This window comes from Sminthopsis crassicaudata, chromosome 3, assembly GCF_048593235.1.
Source record: "Sminthopsis crassicaudata isolate SCR6 chromosome 3, ASM4859323v1, whole genome shotgun sequence".
In the NCBI taxonomy this organism is placed as follows: domain Eukaryota; kingdom Metazoa; phylum Chordata; class Mammalia; order Dasyuromorphia; family Dasyuridae; genus Sminthopsis; species Sminthopsis crassicaudata.
Window position 1 is genome coordinate 10,168,827 of NC_133619.1, and position 20,000 is coordinate 10,188,826.

General features: G+C 41.0%; 2 protein-coding genes across 2 annotated transcripts in view; both read left to right on the top strand.

The window, feature by feature from the left end:
* Window positions 1-1,561, top strand: part of LOC141561841 (fetuin-B-like) — an 8,817-nt gene extending 7,256 nt beyond the window's left edge. Inside the window, exon 6 of the mRNA XM_074301943.1 lies at window positions 1,232-1,561. Coding sequence (XP_074158044.1) covers window positions 1,232-1,561 — 330 coding nt within the window. The remainder of the gene's footprint in view (window positions 1-1,231) is intronic.
* Window positions 1,562-8,492: 6,931 nt separating this feature from the next.
* Window positions 8,493-20,000, top strand: part of HRG (histidine rich glycoprotein) — a 15,854-nt gene continuing 4,346 nt past the window's right edge. The window contains exons 1-4 of the mRNA XM_074298014.1: window positions 8,493-8,832; window positions 13,791-13,907; window positions 15,904-16,003; window positions 18,814-18,980. Of these exons, the coding sequence (XP_074154115.1) occupies window positions 8,641-8,832; window positions 13,791-13,907; window positions 15,904-16,003; window positions 18,814-18,980 (576 nt within the window). The 5' untranslated portion in view covers window positions 8,493-8,640. The remainder of the gene's footprint in view (window positions 8,833-13,790; window positions 13,908-15,903; window positions 16,004-18,813; window positions 18,981-20,000) is intronic.

The window sequence follows — 20,000 nt, forward strand, 5'->3', positions numbered from 1 at the left end:
TGAGCCAAAGATCTAATGCAGGACCCAATTGAAGCCACAGCTGTCCTGAAGTTCGTGTGCAGGGCTCTCCATCTCCCTGTGATGGAGGGATTAGGAACCCATGGATCTGGTGGCTCCAGGGGAATTTCTTCTAGAAGGAATTCTGGGGGAGGAAACTCTCTCTAACAAGACAGAGCAGCACCTGTTTGCAGCTGACTGACTGAGCCAGGAATGTCCTGACTGTCCCAGAGGGTCCTTACTGTCCTAAAGTGTCCTGATAGTTACAGAGTATCTTGACTGTCCTGGAGTGTCCTGCCTATCAAAGAGTCTTCTTCTGACTGTCCCAGAGGGTCCTGACTGCCCAAACTGTCCTGACTGTCTGGGATTGCCTGAGTGGCTGAGACCACTGAGAGTTCAGAGACTTGCTCAGGGCGTGGAGCCAGTACATGTGGGACCCAGACTGCTCTGCCTCTGGGATTGGTTGGTTCTCTATCCATGACACCATGGCTGCCTTTGAGAATACTGCTGCCCCCAAAGAGTAAGTGAGGGACTTGACCATGGTCACATGGCTAGTAGGCATCAGGGCAGAATTGGAATCCAGGGCTCTCCTGAGTCCATGCTCAGCCCTTAGGCACTGACTACAGCTCTGGGTGCCTGGGCGGAGCCCACATTTCCAGAAGGTGCTAAGGTTTGCTAGGTCCTTTACACAGCCAGGCTCTTTCACCCTTGCCAGTACCTTGGACAGCGGTGGACGCTTGGAGAGCGCTCTCTGACATCACACTTCCCATGTGGCAGGAACATCCCTCAGGAAGGGACTGCAGATTGTCCTGCTGGGGACCCATCAGCTTGGAGAGGGTCACCCCCCCTTCTCCCCTACATTTGGCATAAGAAGACTTTTATCTTTCAGTTTTTGAAGCCTTTTTTTTTTTTATTGTGGAGTCATGAAAGTCATGCTCTTGAAATTTTTCTTTGCGAGAGCTAAGTAGGGGCAGCTAGGTGGTGCAGTGGATAGAGCACCAGCCCTGAAGTCAGGAAGACTTGAGTTCAAATCTGGCTTCAGACACTTAACAATTCCTGGCAGTATGACCTTGGGCAAGTCACTTAACCCAATTGACTCAGCTAAAAAAAGAGAGAGACACAGAGAGAGAAAGACAGAGCTAGTGAAAGCTAGCTAAGTAGGTTGATGGAAAGAATGGGTCCAGGGATGCTCAGGTGGTGAGCTGTGTGTGTTTGAAGGTGTCTCTCTTTTCAGCCAACTTCAGCCCCTGAGAGCGATCCCATTCCACGGCAACTGGCCTCCATGTCTGCACACCCACTGGAGGGGTCGAAGGGATCTGTCCAGTTTTTGCCTGACCCACCTATAGGGAAGATTGAAGATGGCCAGGAAAAGAAACCCATTGTGACCTTTCCTGCACATGTGAGCTTGACTACAGAACCCCTGGGAGAGGTTCTACACCTACCATCCCATTTCCTGCTGGATAAAGAGGAGCTGCCCATCGTGCTTCCTTTCCCAGAAGGATCAAGATCAAATGAGTGTCCAGGACCTGCTGAGTACACTAATTCTCTGATTCTTCTACCATAAAAGTCAATCTCTGTCTCTCTGTCTCTCTGTATCTCTCTGCCGTTCTGTCTCTCTCTAACTCTCTGACTCTCTGACTCTCTGTCTCTGTCTCTGTCTCTGTCTCTCTCTCACACACACACACTCACACACACACTCTCTCACACACACATCTGGTGTACATGCTTGGGATAGAGAGATGGAGGGGAAAGAGGGAATATCTGGTATCCCGCAATTCCATGCTGAGTATAATAAAGTTTTTCCTTTTTTGGTCTCTCTTTAATCTGAAATTATGTGCTAAACTTTCTGGTCCTGATGAATTAATGTTACAAATACTTGCTGGGGGTGGCCATTAAATTCAGAGCATTAATTGGAGAGTGGGGTGTGGGATACAAGGAAATATAAGACATAGATCCTGACCTCCATGAGCTCATACCCTAGGAGGGCGATCACTCAAATTTTGCTGAACAAGAGATATTTTCTATGAGAATATTCCCACCAATGATTCAGTTCTCAACCCACACACATTTTTCTATCTTGCATTGCTCTTATCAGTGTCCTCCTGACAATACTCAATAGTCGCCGTGCATGGAGGTCTTCTCCCAGGGATCCGAATGTCACCTGGGTCCCATGTTGTGCCTCTTGGTTAATGCTCTCTCTCATTTCCCTAGATCTTTTCTTCTAGTCGTGCATTGCGTTGACAAAGCTCTTCATAATATTTCCCACAGCTCTTTCAGTAATGCGCATCTGTCCATTTACACCTACCTAGACTTTGCTGTTGCTCCTTGGTTGAGTTACAGCTATAATTCTTTGGAATAGAAGTCACAGCCATAAAGCATCATGGGAACAACACTGGAGTCCAGAGGAAAGGCTTTCTTTCAGGGAGAAACAACAGGGGGCATTCAGGTGGTTGAAAAATCCCCAAATGCAATCCATTTGGGAAAGGGAGGTCCAGATAATAACTAATAGGTCAATGAGTGTTTATCAAGTCCTTACTGTACACTCGGGCACTGTGCCAAATGCTTATATAGACAAAAGGTGGAAACATGGCCATTGCACTCAACGAGCTGACAGTCTGATGGTGACATGTCTACAATTATGTACAAATAGGCTATGAACTGGCTAAAAAGGAGATAAGCAGTAGAGGGAAAGCACTACAACTAACCAGGATTGGGAAAGGTTTCTTGGTGAAGGTGAAATTTTACCTGAGAAAAGGAGAGAGAAAATAAATGCTTAAATGAAAAGAAAAGGCAAGGACAGGTTTCTGGGAGAGGAAGGACTAGTCAAGCACAGCTGGATTATGAAGTGTGGAGGGCAGTCAAAGGGAAGAAGCCAGGAAAGATGGGGTCAGCTTGGGAAGCACTTTCCAAAACAAAGAGGATATTTTATGTTTGGTCCTGGGAGTCAGAGCTGACTGCCATGGTGAGAGATATGAATGTAAAAAGCTAGAAATGAAGAGCACAGGGTTCAAGATTCAGGAGACACCTTAAATGGGCCAGTAGAATGGTCAGTGACAGTCTGCAAAGAGGAGATGAAGGAGGACCCTAATTCAGCCACTGAGAATTGAGGGCAAAAGAGGGATCTGAGTGGATCTTGGAAGGGACAGGCTAGGCAGTGAGGCACTCACACAATCAGGTAGCACAAAGGCAGAAATCAAATCCTCATCAAACTCATCTGCAACCAGTGGGAGAGGCCAAGAATCTATCAGGCACTGATTTCCCTGTAAGTAATATTGGCACAACAAATAAAACTTCAACCTGGCTGAGATTATTTGATGATCGATTGGTCGATGCTGTAATAAAAGCCATCCTTGACACTCTGAATATTGAGCAGTTTTAGTCTCCTATTGCTCAATTAGCAAATTGTTTTAATGGGATGTTTCAAACTGGATGCCCCAAGGATGTTTCAAATGTGGTATGTCTAAAATAGAACTCTTCATCTTTCTTCCCATTTCTTTAAAAAGTTTTTCCATTAAAAACTGTTGGGAAAACTGGAAATTAGTATGGCAGAAATTAGATATGGATCCACACTTAACACCATATACCAAGACAAGATCAAAATGGGTCCATGATTTAGGCATAAAGAGGGAGATAATAAATAGATTAGAGGAAGAGAGGATAATCTACCTCTCAGACTTGTGGAGGAGGAAGGAATTTATGACCAGAGGAGAACTAGAGATCATTATTGATCACAAAATAGAAGATTTTGATTACATCAAACTAAAAAGTTTCTGTACAAATAATACTAATGCAAACAAGATTAGAAGGGAAGTAACAAATTGGGAAAATATTTTTAAAAACAAAGGTTCTGACAAAGGTCTCATTTCCAAAATATATAGAGAACTGACCATAATTTATAAGAAACCGAACCATTCTCCAATTGATAAATGGTCAAAGGATATGAACAGACAATTCTCAGAGGAAGAAATTGAAACTATATCCACTCACATGAAAGAGTGTTCCAAATCACTACTGATCAGAGAAATGCAAATTAAGACCACTCTGAGATACCACTACACACCTGTCAGATTGGCTAAGATGACAGGAACAAATAATGACAAATGTTGGAGGGGATGTGGGGAAACTGGGACACTAATACATTGCTGGTGGAGTTGTGAAAGAATCCAGCCATTCTGGAGAGCAATCTGGAATTATGCCCAAAAAGTTATCAAACTGTGCATACCCTTTGACCCAGCAGCGCTACTACTGGGATTATATCCCAAAGAAATACTAAAGAGCGGAAAGAGACATATATGTGCCAAAATGTTTGTGGCAGCTCTTTTTGTTGTAGCTAGAAACTGGAAGATGAATGGATGTCCATCAGTTGGAGAATGGTTGGGTAAATTGTGGTATATGAAGGTTATGGAATATTATTGCTCGGTAAGAAATGACCAGCAGGAGGAATATAAAGAGGCCTGGAGAGACTTAAATCAACTGATGCTGAGTGAAATGAGCAGAACCAGAAGATCACTGTACACTTCAACAACAATACTGTATGAGGATGTATTCTGATGGAAGTGGATATCTTCAACATAAAGAAGATCCAACTCACTTCCAGTTGATCAATGATGGACAGAGGTAGCTACACCCAGAGAAGAAACACTGGGAGGGGAATGAAAATAGTTAGCACTAATATCTGTCTGCCTAGGTTGCATGTACCTTCAGATTCTAATGTTTATTGTGCAACAAGAAAATGATATTCGCACACATGTTTTGTACCTAGATTATATTGTAACACATGTAAAATGTATGGTATTGCCTGTCGTCGGGGGGAGGGAATAGAGGGAGGGGGGGTAATTTGGAAAAATGAATACAAGGGATAATATTATAAAATATATATATATATATAATAAAAAAAAAAGTTTTTCCATTTCTGTCAAAAGCACCATGATCATTCCATTCTAATAATCAATAGTGAGAAGGCACTAGAATTCATCAGGATTGGGAAAGATTTTCTGTGAGATTTTAGCTGAGAAAGAAAGAGAGAGAAAATAAATGCTTAAATGAAAAAAAGGCTTTTTTATTTTTAAAGAAAAACAAAAAGTCAAAAGATGTATTTGGGTCTTTTTAAATTTTCCCATTTCCATCAAAAGTACCACAAACAGTCCAGTCTCCCAAGTCTTGGCTTCAGCAATACCTTGGACTCTTCCCCCTTCTTTCAATCAGTGGCCAACACTGGTTGACTTTATCTTTCTTTTTCTCACAAAACTACCTCCTTAGTCCAGACTCCTATTGATTCTTGCCTGGATGCAAGAGCTCCCTCCCCATGCCATGTGTCTTCTCACTCCAGTCCATGCTCTTGCTGCTGCCAAAGTCATTTTATTTAAGCTCAGCGCTGCCACACTCAAGTAACTGCAAGAGCTTCCTTTGAACTGTAGGTCTTTAAAGCCCTTGTTTACCTGTTTTCAACTGATCTTTCCAAACTTCCTGCATTCTGCAATGCAAGGCTTCTCTGGTCCTTTCCAGAAGGCACTGTCTCCCATCTGCATATTTTTGTGCCTACTGTTCTCACATCCAGAACACCCTTCCATCCTCCCTCTTGCTTCATAAAGTCCTCTCTTCTTGAGATCCAATTGAAGCAACATTTTCTGCAAGCAGCTTTTTCTGATGTCCTAAATTGCCAGTGACCTCTTTCCCAAACTATCTTGTATTTAATGACAAGTATTTTCTAAGTTTACTTTATGCTGCATACATTTTAAAAATTGCTTATTGAAGCCTTCAATAAAATACAGTCTGTGGGGAAGAGGGATGGTTTCATTCTTTGTTTTTGGATCCCCAGTGCCCAACAAAGTGTCATGGCATCCAAAAAGCTCTTCATTAGTACCTGTTCATTGAAATATGATTCGGGGTGTTTGGGGACAATCATAGGTAAATGTGGCTTGAAAATAGGTTGTCCTGAAGCTGAATGTGACTTTTTACCACTTCTCCATTTTCTTTCTCCTTCAATTTCTTTTTCTTCTCTTATTGCCAAAGTTAACATTTCTAATACAATATTGAATAGTAATAGAGATAATGGGCAACCCTGTTTCACCCCTGATCTTAATGAGAATGTTTCTAGTTTCATAGTGTTTCTCTAAAGCTTTTAAGGCTGCTTCACACACATTAACTACTTAGTAATTCTTTGTATATAATTCCAAATTGCTTTCCAAAGTGGTTGAATACAATCTCAGGTTCACTAACCATGCATCACAGTTCCTGTTTCCCCACATCTTTTCCCCAATTTAAACATTTACCACTTTCTTTTTGTGTTTTTTTTTTTTTTTTTTTTGTTTTTTTTTTTTTTTTTTTTTTTTGCCAAATGGAGTGGTGTGAGGCAGAACATCAGAATTGCTTTAAATTCCACTTCCTTATTATTAACTCGGGGTTTTTTTTTCATATGTCTACAGATAGCTTGGATTTCTTCTTTTAAGACTGATTGCTCAAGCATGATAATTGTGGAAATATGTTGAAGCGAACTGTACTTGTTTAATATATATTAGATTACTTGCTGGGTAGGGGAGGGAGTGGAGAGAAGAGAAAGAGAAAAAATTGAATCACAAGGTTTTGCTAGGGTGAATGCTGAAAAGTATCTACATGTTTTGAAAATAAAAAAAACTTTAAATTTTTTTTTAATTAAAGAATATACAATGAGGAAATAAAACCATCACTCTTTGCAAAACAAAAAACAAAAAACAAAAAACAAAAAAAACCTGACTGCTCATATACTTAAAGCAATTATCAGTTGAAGCATATCTCTTATTAATGAGTTATTTTTTTCATATATCTTAGACTTGAATCCTTGTCAGAGAAACTTGCTGCAGAGATTTTTCTCCTAATCAGTCAATTCCCTTTTAATCTTACTAGTAGGAGGACGAGCAGGAAAAAAAAAAAGAGGAAGAGAAGGAAGAGGAGTGGAAAAGAGGAGAAAATGAGAAAAAAGAGGAGGAAGAGAAGGAGAAAGGGGATAAAAAAAGAGATGGAGAAGAGGAGGAAAAAGAAGGTAGAGGAAAAGAGAAGGAAGAAAAGAAGGAAGAGGAATGCATGCATTCTCATCTTAAACCTGCTCAAATATTATTTTGTAGAAAAAGAGGTTTTTTAAGAGCAGGAAGCCTAGTTCTACATTGTAAAGCAGGTTATGGAAAACACCTTACATCAAGTGTCAACTGTTTAGCTTGGCATTACAGCCCTTCAGCATGTGAACCCAATAACTTTGCAGGCTTACGTGATGTTTTAATCAAACTTCCCTTTTTGCTTCTGCCCATGTCCTCCTTCTGAATCTTTGCAGAAGCCGTCCCCATGCTTGAATGCCCTCCCCCTCATCTCCACCATTTCAACTTTCTTTAAGGTTTAGCTCATGGGTCCACACTAATGGTGGGGGAGGGAATAGAGAAAAGGAATAAGTACCTGCTATGTGCCAGACTCTGTGGTAAGTTCCTTACAGTTATCTCACTCGATCCACACAACCTATGTGGGAGGTGCTGTCATAATCCCCATTTTATAGTTGAGGAAACTGAGGCAAATGAGATTAAGTGACTTACTAGCTGCTTCTCCCTGCCTCTGGGTCCACTATTTGTGCTGTTATGTCTCCTTTCTATTTTCCTTAGATGTTAGTGTGTTCCTCAAAAAATGTATTTATTTCGATGTGTATGTGGCAACACCAATCAAACCTAAACCCTTTGAAAGTAAATTCCCCAATTCCTGGCTATGGTAAAACTTACTCTGACTGGCAGCTGAATTGAATTGGGTCAGATGCCTTTGTGAGCTCCTCTCTCCTTCTCCCTCCCATTTCAGGAGCCTCTCCCCAAGCTCTTACACTCCTTCCTGTCATTGGCAGCGGAAAGGGTATGACTGTCCCCGCCTTAATGAAATAAAGTGACTCCTGTGTGCCTCATTGGCATGACTAGGGCCCTCTTGGTCTGGCAGTGCTTGCATGAACTTCCCAACTCTCTGTGGCATTGCCAACTTAAATGATCCCTCCTTGAACAAATAACATTTGAGAATTATTGCTATGCTCTATAAACTCACGCCTCCCCTCTGGTAAGGAAAATAGTTTGATTGTTTGTATTTTGTAGGACAGGGCTTCTTAAACTTTTTCCACTTGTGATCCCTTTTTACTGAAGACACTTTTCCATGCCTCTAGGTACATAGGTATATAAAATAGGTGTACAAATTAAACATTTGCTGTTCACAAATCATAATTTTATGATCATCCCATTCAGTTCAAAGACCCCATAAGGGGTGGTAACCCACAGTTTAAGAAGCTGGGCTACAGGGGACCTCATGAGCTGGCAGATCCAGTTGTTTGATTTGGGGGGGTTATTTGAAGCTTCCTTCCCTAATGCTACCAGATGTGTATAAATTGAAGCCAAGGTAGCCCTTCACCCCCACATTGACAACAAGCCTCCACTTTTGTATCCAGGATTAACTAATCATTTACTGGCTCTTCCCTATGTTAACCAGGGGTCAAGGTGACACCCCAGATTACACAACTCAACTGTACAAAAAGTGTCCCTTTTGTAGGAACCGCTGACTTTTTTTTTATTCTAAGGGATCGTCTTATAAATTCTGCCCTCTGGCTCTTGCCCCCGTGGCCCGTAGCACAGAGGGTTTCCATGCTTTGAGACGATGAGGGTGCCAGCCATCCTCCTGCTCCTCCTGGCCTCAGCAGGACCTTCCTTCTCACTGAGTCCTGCAGATTGCGACGTAGCAGTGCCCAAGGCCGAGGGAATCCTCCATCTGATTAATGAAAAGAGGACCGAAGGCTTCCAATTCCGGTTGTTGAGGGTCGCCGACGCCCACACTGATGTCCATGAAGAGGTGAGCAAGGGTTCCAAAGGCAGCTGGGACTGAGCTCTCAGTTATATGCCTTAGAAGTGGGGGGATGTGTGTGGTGGAAGGATGCTTTGATGATTGAGTGTCTCTACTTCTAATTCAATTACTAAAGGAAATACTCTAAAGTTTATTTTAGCAGAAGGGCACAAAGACTGGACTCATGTCCTCACTGGTATAGGGGACTCCTGGGAGAGGAAACTGAGTCACCCACAAAGGTTGGGATGGAAAGCAAAAAAAGGAGTGAATATCTTGCTAGCGCCCTTGCCCATTAGCAGCCCTGGCTCTTACTGCCTTTGCTCATCGGGATCATGGCAGTCAAGTGTGTTGGCTCAGCTTTCTTGGTCTTCAATCCTTTGTCAAGGGAAGGCTCATAGCTCTCCATCTAGCTATCCCAGAAGCCTTCACGAACCTGAGGTCCAAGGAACTCTTCATATTCTCTGAGTTCTTGACATTTGTTTTCTCCTAATGGTTCAGAAATATGCCCTTTCCCTTATCAATTGTTCCTGTTCTTTGCTACTGAAAAAAGTACTGCGGAGAATGTCTGGTTACAGTTTTTTCTGCCCTTGACCTGTCCCTATGTGCTCCGGTGGGATGACTAGATCAAAGGGGAGGAATGACTTAGTAACTTCTCTACCTTTAAATCATTGTTTGTTATCAGTGTTTGTTCAAATATTAGTCAATCCATGTGTATTGCAGAGCAGCACTTATTCTAGTAAAATAGTTAATATTTACATAGTATTTTTTAAGTTTGCTTTGTAGATATTATTTCATTTGAGCCTCATTTTAATCATCCCTATGGGGTAGATGCTAATGGCATTATGATTCCTATTTTCCCGATGAGGAAATATAGGCTCAGAGAAGTTAAATGGCAAGTGTCAAAAATGTAGGTAAAACTCAAGTCTTTCTCCCTCTAAATCTAATTCTCTCTCCATGATATCAAGCGTTCTTAACCTGGGTGACAGGACCCCCAATCCCAAGGCATTCAGGATTGTTCAATGTATGAATTTAAGTGAAAAATCTACTAGATATTTATTTTCACTCATCTTTGGCTTCTTTGGTAATCCTAAACACTTTGTTTTGTGCATTTAAGATCTCAGTGGTAAGAAGGGCTCCATGAAAAGGGGTTCACTAGTCTACTAGAGGAGTCCATGACAAAAAAAAAAAAAAAAAGGAAGAATTCCTCCCCTATACTGAGCTGCCTCAGTGCCTGGGCAGTTTATATCTTATAATAATCTAGGTTAATTATAATTTAATTGGGAAAACAATAGCAATGCACTTTATGCTAAGTGATTAAGTGCTAAATTGTGGCAATGAGATAATGCATGCCAGTTACTTTGCAAGTTGTAAAGCATTATATCAACATTAGCTGTTGTAAAATTGAGTGTTCTATTCTTATATGTCATTGTATTCTATTATAAAATTGACTTTAAGAGGACTAAGGAGACTGAAAGTGGATCCCAACATAGTATTTTCACCTTTTTCCTTGTTGTTCGCTTGCTTTTTTAGTTTCCTTCTTATTTTTTTTCCCTTTTTGATCTGATTTTTCGTGTGCAGCATGAGAAATATGGAAATAATATTGTATCTAGGATATACTGTAATACATTTATTATAGATGGGATTGTCTGTCATCTAGGGGAGGGAGTGGAGGGAAGGAGGAGAAAATTTGGAAAAGTGAATACAAGGGATAATGTAAAAAAAATTACCCATGCCTATGTACTGTCAAAAAATTATAATTTTAAAATTAATAAATTTAAAAAAGAGAGAAATATGGAAATATGTATAGAAGAATCGCATATGTTTAGCATGTATTGGATTACTTACTGTCTAGGAGTGGAGGTGGGAGAAGGGATAGAGATAAATGTGGAACACAGGATTTTGCTAAGGTGAATGTTGAAAACTATCTTTGCCTATATTTTGAAAATAAAAAGCTATTATTTAAAAAAAAAAAGAAAAAAAATTGCCTTTAAGTGCCTATGAATTCCAAGATGATGTCACTTCTCAGCAATATTATCGTTCTAATAAATCCATCCCATACCACGCATGACCACACACAAGGGCCTCACTCTGCCCTTGTGGCTCCTCACTTCTCTGATGAGAGGAGGGAGGTGGGATGTTGTACCACCAGCTCCCTGGAAACCTGAATGATCATTCCATGAATCGGACTTCTGCTGTCATCCTGGACTATTTTCTTTTCCAAAATAACTGGGAAAATTGTGGTTTGGGTTCTGTTTGGTGCACTCTGGATCGGTTCAAAAAAGTCATCCCAAATTTTTCCAAATTCTATTATTTCTAATAATCTAATATTTCTGACGATATAATTTTATTTGACATCATTTGTTCAGGCTATTTCTCCATAAGATGGAGTTCCTTTATCTTTCAGAGTCCTTATCTTCTTTATGTAACAAAAGTAGGAGAGGAAAAGGATGATTCAGGACATCTCTGTACTATGGCAGCTGAGTAGTATATTGAATAGAATCATAAAGTCAAGAAGAAATGAATTCAAATCCAACCTCAGTCACTTAACAGCTGAGTGACCCCGGATAAGGCATTTAACTTTTGTCTGTCTCTGTTTCCTGAACTGTAAAATGGGAATAATAGTAATAATCCCTACTTCTAAGGTTTGTTGTGAGGATCACATGAGATAATAATTGTAAACCATTTAGCACAGTGTGTGGCACATAGTAATCATGTCATAAATGCTCGTTTTTTAAATCTACAAACAGCCAAGGACACTTGTTAGCCAGAATACTTTGCTGGGTAAGAAAGGTCCTTTTGGGAAGCAATAAAAACCAGATGCTGAAAATTTCTTGATTTTCCTGGGCAGTTTACCATAAGTACACTTATTATAAACACGAACTGTTTCACACTTTTAAAAATTATTTTTAATTTAAGTCTTATTTAAAATATCTTCATAATTTTCCTCAATATCCCTCTCCCTTCCCATTTTACTTGTTATAGGAGATGAAACGCCTCCCTTGCCTGTGAATAATTAGAAACTGATAATTAGGTGGAATTTGGAAATTACATAGAAGCTGGGTGGTGGTATGGATAAGGACCCTGGATCAGTGGGATCAGAGTATCTTCTTGAATCCTTATCTTAGGAAAGTCACTTTTCCTTCTCTAGGCCTCAGTTTACTCCCCTCAAAAATGAAGTAGGTGCTTCTGGGCTCTCCCTCTACCTCTAAATCTTATGATCCTGTCATGCTTCCTAGATATCAATGTACACTTCTGTAAAACACTGACTGTGTGACTAATAGACCTGTGATGTGAGCATTCTAGGCTCTCCCTCCATCATTCAATGCTCTCCCCATTCCAGTCCCTTCTCCATCCAGTATCCAAAGTGATTTTCTTAAAGCACATTTGACCAAGTTCCTCTTATTCACTTAATTCCAGGGGTACCCTATTATCTCAAGGAACAAATAAAAAAGGCTCTGTTTAGCATTAAAAGTCATAACCCAGCCCCATCTCACCTTTCCAGTCCTCTTACACCTTATTCCTGGCAGGGACTTTATGATCCAATGACACCGGCCTCCTTTCTGTCTCCCAAAGAAAATACTCTATCACTTGACTCCAGCCATTTCCTCTGAGTGTTCCCCAAGTCGGGAACACTCTTCCCTCCTTTGCTCTCACTACTGATGCCCCATTAGACTGTGAGCTCCTTGAGGGCAGAGACTTTCTCTTACTTCTTTTTATATCCTTGACTCTTAGCACACTGCCTGGCATCTAGTAGTCACTTAATGTTCCTTGAATCATTGTACAATAGCCAAGTCATTGTATAATATTATTGTTTCTGTGGACATGTTTTCCTGGTTCTGTTCACTTCATTTTGCATCAGTTCATTTGAGTCTTTCCAGACTCTTCATTTTCTTTTTCTTTTGTTTGCTGAGGCAATTCGAGTTAAATGACTTGCCCAAGGTCACACAAGTACAAAGTGTTAAGTGTCTGAGGCCAGATTTGAACTCAGGTCCTCTGGACTTCAGGGCTGGAGCTCTACCTACTGCACTACCTAGCTGCCCCCTAAAGAAATTATTCATCGTACCTGTACTGACCTGTCTCCCAAGGTCATTTATAGAGAGGATCTTTCTAATCTTTAAAACCTCTTTATATCTGAATACAATCCTTCCTTTGCAACAACAATAACAATAAAATTTGGTTCTGCACATATATATTGTACCAAGCATATACTATAAGATATTTAATATGTATGGGAATGCCTGCCATCTAGGGGAGAGGGTGGAGGGAAGGAGGGGAAAAACTCGGAACAGAAGGGAGTACAGGGGATAATGTTGTAAAAAAAATTACCTATGCATATGTACTGTCAAAGAAAATGTTATAATTATAAAAATTAATTTAAAAAAAGAAATAGCAAAAAAAACCTCTTTATAACAAGTTGTACATAACTGATTTGCAATTTCATGTGCAATTATTTTTAAAAACTTTATAATATTATGAAAATTCTTGTTTAATTCCCTAAATAAAAATGATGTGGATTTAAAAAAATTAAAATCAGTGATTTTCCAGGAGAATATAAACTCATTGAGGGCAGGGATTATTTAGTTTGTCTGTGGATCCCCACTGTCTTGATTAATATTTGGTATACCATAAGTGCTTAATAATTTTTCTTAATGAGTGACTGTCTCTTGTAATAGAATACAAGTTTCTTGAGGACAGTGAGTATTTGATTTATGTTTTTGTTTCCCAAGCACTTAGCACATCCTCTAGTATACAGCATACAGCAGGTGTTTGATAAATGCTTATAGCTTGCTTAATTCTCTCCTCTGATGGAATATGAACTTCTTGAGGGAAAGGACTATTTCAGTCTCTTGTCATTTCATCCCCAGGGCCTTGTTTCCTGTTTAGCACAAAGTGGGCACTTGGGAAATTCTTGGGGGATGGGATCCAAATGAATTTGTTAAAAGGTGTGTTTTCTTGTCTCTCTGCAGAACTCTGCCATTATCCACTATTTGGTCCTGGACGTGATAGAATCTGACTGTTCTGTCCTATCCAGGACACACGAAGAGGAGTGTAGAGAGGAAGGTCTTAGACTAGTTTCTGAATTGGTAAGTAGTCAAGATCAATACTTGCTCTCATCTGTGGAGGCCATGCAAACATTCCCAGGGGCTCTTTTGGCTAATAGTGTATGAGAACAACAGAGAAAAAAGCTCCCAGCAATCTCTCTGGTCCTTCTCTTGGTCTCCCCCTGGGCTGGATGGAAAGTCCTCCATTCAACATGGGGTGATCAGTCCACTGGTCACTGAGGTCCAGGTGAGGATCCAGGGAGGAAGAGGTGATGCCAAGTCCTTCAGTTTCAGCCACAGCTTGGAGCCCCACTGACCTAAGGGCTTCTGAGGCTGCCTATGATCACCCCAAGTGCCCCATGGTCCACAGTTCTTAATGTCAAGACTGCCTCCTGTCACTTGGGAACTCCATCATGTAATGATGCCAACCTTAGATGCTGCTCCAGTTAGGTTTTAACTCAAAGAATCCTCCTCAAGTCTTTCCTCTATACCTTCCTTAGCTGTGGGACCCTGGACTCAGCCTCAGTTTCCTCAGCTGTAAAATGTGGAGAATAACCACCCCATATATCCCAGTTGTTGTAAGAATCTACTAAAATAAAATATCTAAAACACACAATAGTTATGATTACAGCTAAATTTCCTGAGGGGTCAGACCAAATCTCCCAAGATTATTATAGAGCTGTAAGGCTCATGGTCCTCTTCTCAAGGCTGCTTCCAAGGATATCCTGGAGGCTGCTCCCAGCTTGGGAAAGCCCATTGTTAAATATCCAGTGGGAGCATTTATGTCATGGAAACTGGCAAATGCTATAAATCATCCTGATTGTTTTATTGCTTATATAGTCTTTAAAAAGTGATGGGGAAAATGGTAATAATGCAGGTTAAACTTAGAAGTGTGTTGTGTGTGTGTATGTATGTATGTATGTATATATATATATATATATATATATACATATATATATATGTATGTTTGGAGAGCTGGTTATTAAATATTTATTAACACACCCCTCCTATTGACATCAAGACAAGATCATTTCTTTAAATTTGAAGTTGTATTTTCAGAAAAAAAATTATGTTCAGACTAAAAGTTGAATTTCCTCTTGAAAATATTTAGAGTTACAATTTTTATCTTTCTGGTGGCTCTTTATAGCCAATGATGTCCTGGTAAATGTTTAACAACCAGCTCCATCTCCACCGTCCGATATACACAGAACACACTTTTAAATTTAAGTTGAATTATTGATATTTTCTGCATCATTTTCTTGAAGTCTAGACAATCAATGAAACAACATGTTACACTCTTGATTTGTAGGGATTTCTGAGCTGTAAATATTCACGCTGGAAATTTAGCAATCATCTCTCAAGATCCAATTCAAGCTGGCTACAGCACAGGCCCTGTCCAGAGGCAGCTGAGTGGCTCAGTCTAGAAGGCAGCTGGTCTTAGAAACAAGCAGCCCTGAATCCAATCCAGCCTCTAACACTTCTTAGCTGAGTGACCTTGAGAAAGGCACTTAATTAAGCTTAGTGTGCCTCAACTTCCAGTATTAGTAATAACATCTACCTTTCAGGATTGTTGTGGAGATCAAAAGAAAATATATTTGTAAAGTGCTTAGCCCAGTGCTCTGCACATAGTAGGTGTTTAATAAATAAACCCTTGTTTTCTCTTTCTTTAAAACCCTTTAAGAAACAAACCTTACAGATCTGTAATAATCTTGGGAAATTTGGTCTGACCCCTCAGGAAATTTAGCTGTAATCATAACTATTGTGTGTTTTAGATATTTTATTTTAGTAGATTCTTACAACAACTGGGATATATGGGGTGGTTATTCTCCACATTTTACAGCTGAGGAAACTGAGGCTGAGTCCAGGGTCCCACAGCTAAGGAAGGCATAGAGGAAAGACTTGAGGAGGATTCTTTGAGTTAAAACCTAACCAGTGAAGTGACCCCTGCCCAGGCTCACAGGGAGCATCCCATCTTTGCCCTGGATCCCAAAGAAGGCAGGAGATCCAAGGAAATGAAGAGGGATTTTTTTTCTTCCAGGTTATCGGGAAATGCAAAGTGGTGGCCATCACCCACCCAAACACCTCTTGTGAAAGTGAACTAGACGAGCTGATTGAGTTCAACTGCACGACAAGTTCTGGTATGGGTCAGGGGCTGTCTGTGTGTGGTGGGGGGGATTCAGTGTGATCTCAGGCTTCCCTCTCACCCCCCCCCCCCGTTCTCCATTCATCCTGTCCCACCCAGAAAAACTCAAATGGAGGAAAAGCAGAATTAATGATTAGCCAAATCTCAGACTCACACACAGAGACATACATATACACACATTCACATACATACATACTCACACAAACACACACACAGTGTGATGGCTTTAGAAAAAGTATATTGAGGCCAGGCTGTGAAAACCTTTGAATGCCAGAGAAATTTGTATTTGATCCTAGAAGTAATAGGGAGCCACTAGAGTTTATCTGGAGGGGAGTAACATGGTCAGTTTATGTTTCAGGAAAATCACTTTGCCAGCTGCGCTGGGGATAAATTGGAGGAGAGAAGAAACTCGAGAAAGGGGGACTTTAGGAGGCCACTGCAGTAATTCAGAGGGTGTGAGGGGGACTAATGTGGAGGCCAGTAAAAGCAGCAGTTCTTGACCTTTGTCTGATGGGATCTTTAAATATATCCCAGATTTGTGGCCGCTTGGGCTAAGAAAAAGGAAGCTGTGAGTTAAAACCACCAAGAGAGAGAAACAGACCGTCAGGGAGACAGAGACAGATGGAGAGATAGGGACAGAGAAACAGAGAGAGACAGAGAGACACGCACACAGAGAGACAGAGAGACAGACAACAGGCAGACTGACAGGCAGAGAAGAAGGGAGAGAGGAATGGACAGACAGAGAGAGAAGAAGGGAGAGAGAGATGGACAGACAGAGAGTGACAGAGACAGAGAGAGAAGAAAAGAAAGAGGGATGTAGAGAGAGAGAGAGAGAGAGAGAGAGAGAGAGAGAGAGAGAGAGAGAGACAGAGAGAGAGAGAGAGAGAGAGAGAGAGAGAAGGGTGAGAGGGATGGACAGACCCACAGAGACAAAAAGACAGAACCAGATGAAGTTAAAAATGCTGGGTTGGAAATCAGGTTCAGCAGTGGGCATGGCCCTGGGCATCCGTGTGCTTGCCCAGAATGAAATCTAATATCTCCTTGTCCAGAGTGAGCGTCCAGGGGAGGTCTTTGCTCAGAAGTGGGGTAGGGTTCTTGGATGAAACAGGTACCTGCTCTGAACCCCTTCTTCGGGTCAGCCCGGGGCTCCTGGGTTTGGGCGTGGCACCGTGAGTCTGTCTCACTTAGACTTCTTCCAGTTGTGTGAGAATGCTGATCCAGTTATCTGTGATATGTTGCCCTCAGCTCCCTAAGACCATACTCTCCCCAGGGCTTAGCCCTTGTGATGGCAGCTGCAGGTATACAGCTCTGCACTTATACCATCCAACAAGCCCTCATTAAACAGGAACCATGACCCCATCTTTGCTGTCTCCTCCTGCTGGAGGTAGTGCTTCCCCCTTCCCCCCCACCCCTGACATCATCCTTATTTTCTTTCAATCCACCTTTGGACTCTTACTAGGCAGGTGAGTTAACTCCTGCCTCAGTTTTCTCAACTGTAAAATGGGGATAATCTTTGCACCTACCTCCCAGAGTTGTTGGGAGGATCAAATAGGGTATTTACAAAACAATTGGTACACAGTGGGAACTTAATAAATTCTTCCCCTTTAATCTACCGGCTCCTTTTCTGATGCTTTTTGAACATTTCCACCTGCCTCATCTTTAGCTTTTAACTTGATCAACCATTGCTGCTGGTTTTCCTCCTATGCTTCTGCTCCCCTTCTCCACTAAACTCCTCGGGAAAGCCGTTGGTCTTCACTGCCTTCTCTTCTCTCTCTCTCTCTCTCTCCTACACCTCTGCAGTCTGGCTTCAGATCTCAACTGAAGTTCATGTCTACAAAATTTCCCATAATCTCTTCTTGCCCCACCAGTGCCCATGGCTCCTCCCACATCCTTCTTGACCCCCACAGTCATGGATACTCTTGGGCACTCTCTCCTCCAGGTTCTCAGAAGGCTGTTCTCCCCGACTTCTCCTTCTCCCTCCTTGATGAATCCTTTTCAATGTCTTTTTTGAATCTTCTTTTAGGTCCCCCAAGATTGTTTTAGGCTCTCTTCTCCCCCCATTTCAGCTTATAAAGTCATTAGCTTATGCTCATATGTATGCAGATAATTCCCCAGTTCTATAGATTCAGCCTTAATCAGCTCTCCTACGAACTGCCTTTTGTACGTCTCAGATTGGACGTCCCACATATCTTGGACTAATATGTCTCAATCAGAACTCGTTCTCTTTCCCCCCAAACCTTCCCTTCTTCCAAACTTTCTTACCACTGTTGAGGGCACTTGCCTTTAGGGTGTGGTAGAAAAGGCACATTTTACTGGGGCTATTTATTATTTAGTAGAGAAACTTAGGGGCAGCTAGGTGGCGCAGTGGATAGAGCATATAGAATTCAGGAGGACCCGAGTTCAAATCTAATCTCAGACACTTAACACTTCCTAGCTGTGTGACCCTTAACCCCAGCCTCAGAAAAAAAAAAAAAGAAACTGAAAATAATATCTATTGTTTTTATATCATGTGTATTCATTTTCCTACTTACTCATCCTTTTCCTCCATTCAGAGCTGCCCATAATTACAAAAAACAAAGTCTGAGGGAAAAAAAAGCAAAGCAGGAAAGTGAATTTAACAAATATTGATCCAACAGCAGTAAATGATGTTCTCTACCTTCATAGTCCCCCCTTTTGTAAAGAAGAAAAGGAGATGCTTCTCATACTTTTTTTTCCTGGAACTAAACTTGGCTGTTCTCTAATTCTATTTCTATTTTGGTGGTTATTCTTTCCCTTTACATGGTTGGGATTCATCCTGTTTTACAGCTTCTTTTGCACTGACCAACAAAAGGCCTGGGCCTACCATTATTGACGACTTTGAAGATCCAGAATCATATAAGGAACAGGCGGAGAAAGCTCTCGCGCAGTACAAGCAGGATCATGTCAGTGCCTCCTCATTCCAGGTGGTTAAAGTTGAGAGAGCTTTGCGAGTGGTAAGTCTGGAAGGAGCTTCTAAATAAAGCTCCCTGTGCTGAGCGGCACCAAGAGGCAGGGTGCAAAATCAGTAGAAGTGATGTGCTCTCTGTGGGTGTGGCCTGCTAGGAGAATACAGCTAAACACAAGACTGGGAGAAAAATCTAAAATAGAGTGATGGGGATAGATATAGTATGATGAAATTTAACAGGATTACATGTCAGAGATTTGGAAACAAAAAATCCACTTCAAAAGTACAAGATAATGGCAGGGGGCAGAGGAAGACCAAAGCTAAAATTTTTATGAAAAAGATAAAGGGTTCTTAGTGGACCATGAATTCAATGTGGGATAACAGTGCTATATAGGAACTCTCCCTATCCCCAATTAATGTAATTTTAGGATGCATTCAGAGAATCCTGATGTCTGGAACAAGGGAAGTATTACTGGTCTTTCTGCTTCTTGCTCTGATAACATTTGGAGCTCTGGGTTTAGTCCTGCGTCACACATCTCATAAAGCTGGAGCATGTCTGAATGAGGATGAGGAAAGAAAAATTGGTTGAAGGATCTGGGGATGTTTGGTTTGGAGAAAAAAAGAGTTCAGGGAACATAACATCACTGTTTCTGAGAATCTGAAGGGCTGCTGCATACAGTCATAATGAGTGGGGACCACAAAGAGACCTAATGTCAGCAAAAGCTTCTTTATTTTTTTTAAATAATAGGTTTTTATTTGTCAAAATAACACAAAGATAGTTTTCAACATTTGCTCTTGCAAAATCTTGTGTTCAATATTTTTCTCCCTCTTTCCCTTCTCCTTTCTCCCCTAAACTTCAAGTAATTCAATATAGGTTAACCATGTGCACTTCTTATAAACACATTTCCACATTTATCAAGCTGCACAAGAAAAATCAGATCAAAAGGGGAGAAAAAATGAGAAACAAAGCAAGGAAACAATAGCAACAACAGATGAAAATACTATGTTGTGATCCACATTCAGTGCCCATAGTTCTCTCTGGATGCACTGGCTCTCTCCATCAGCAATC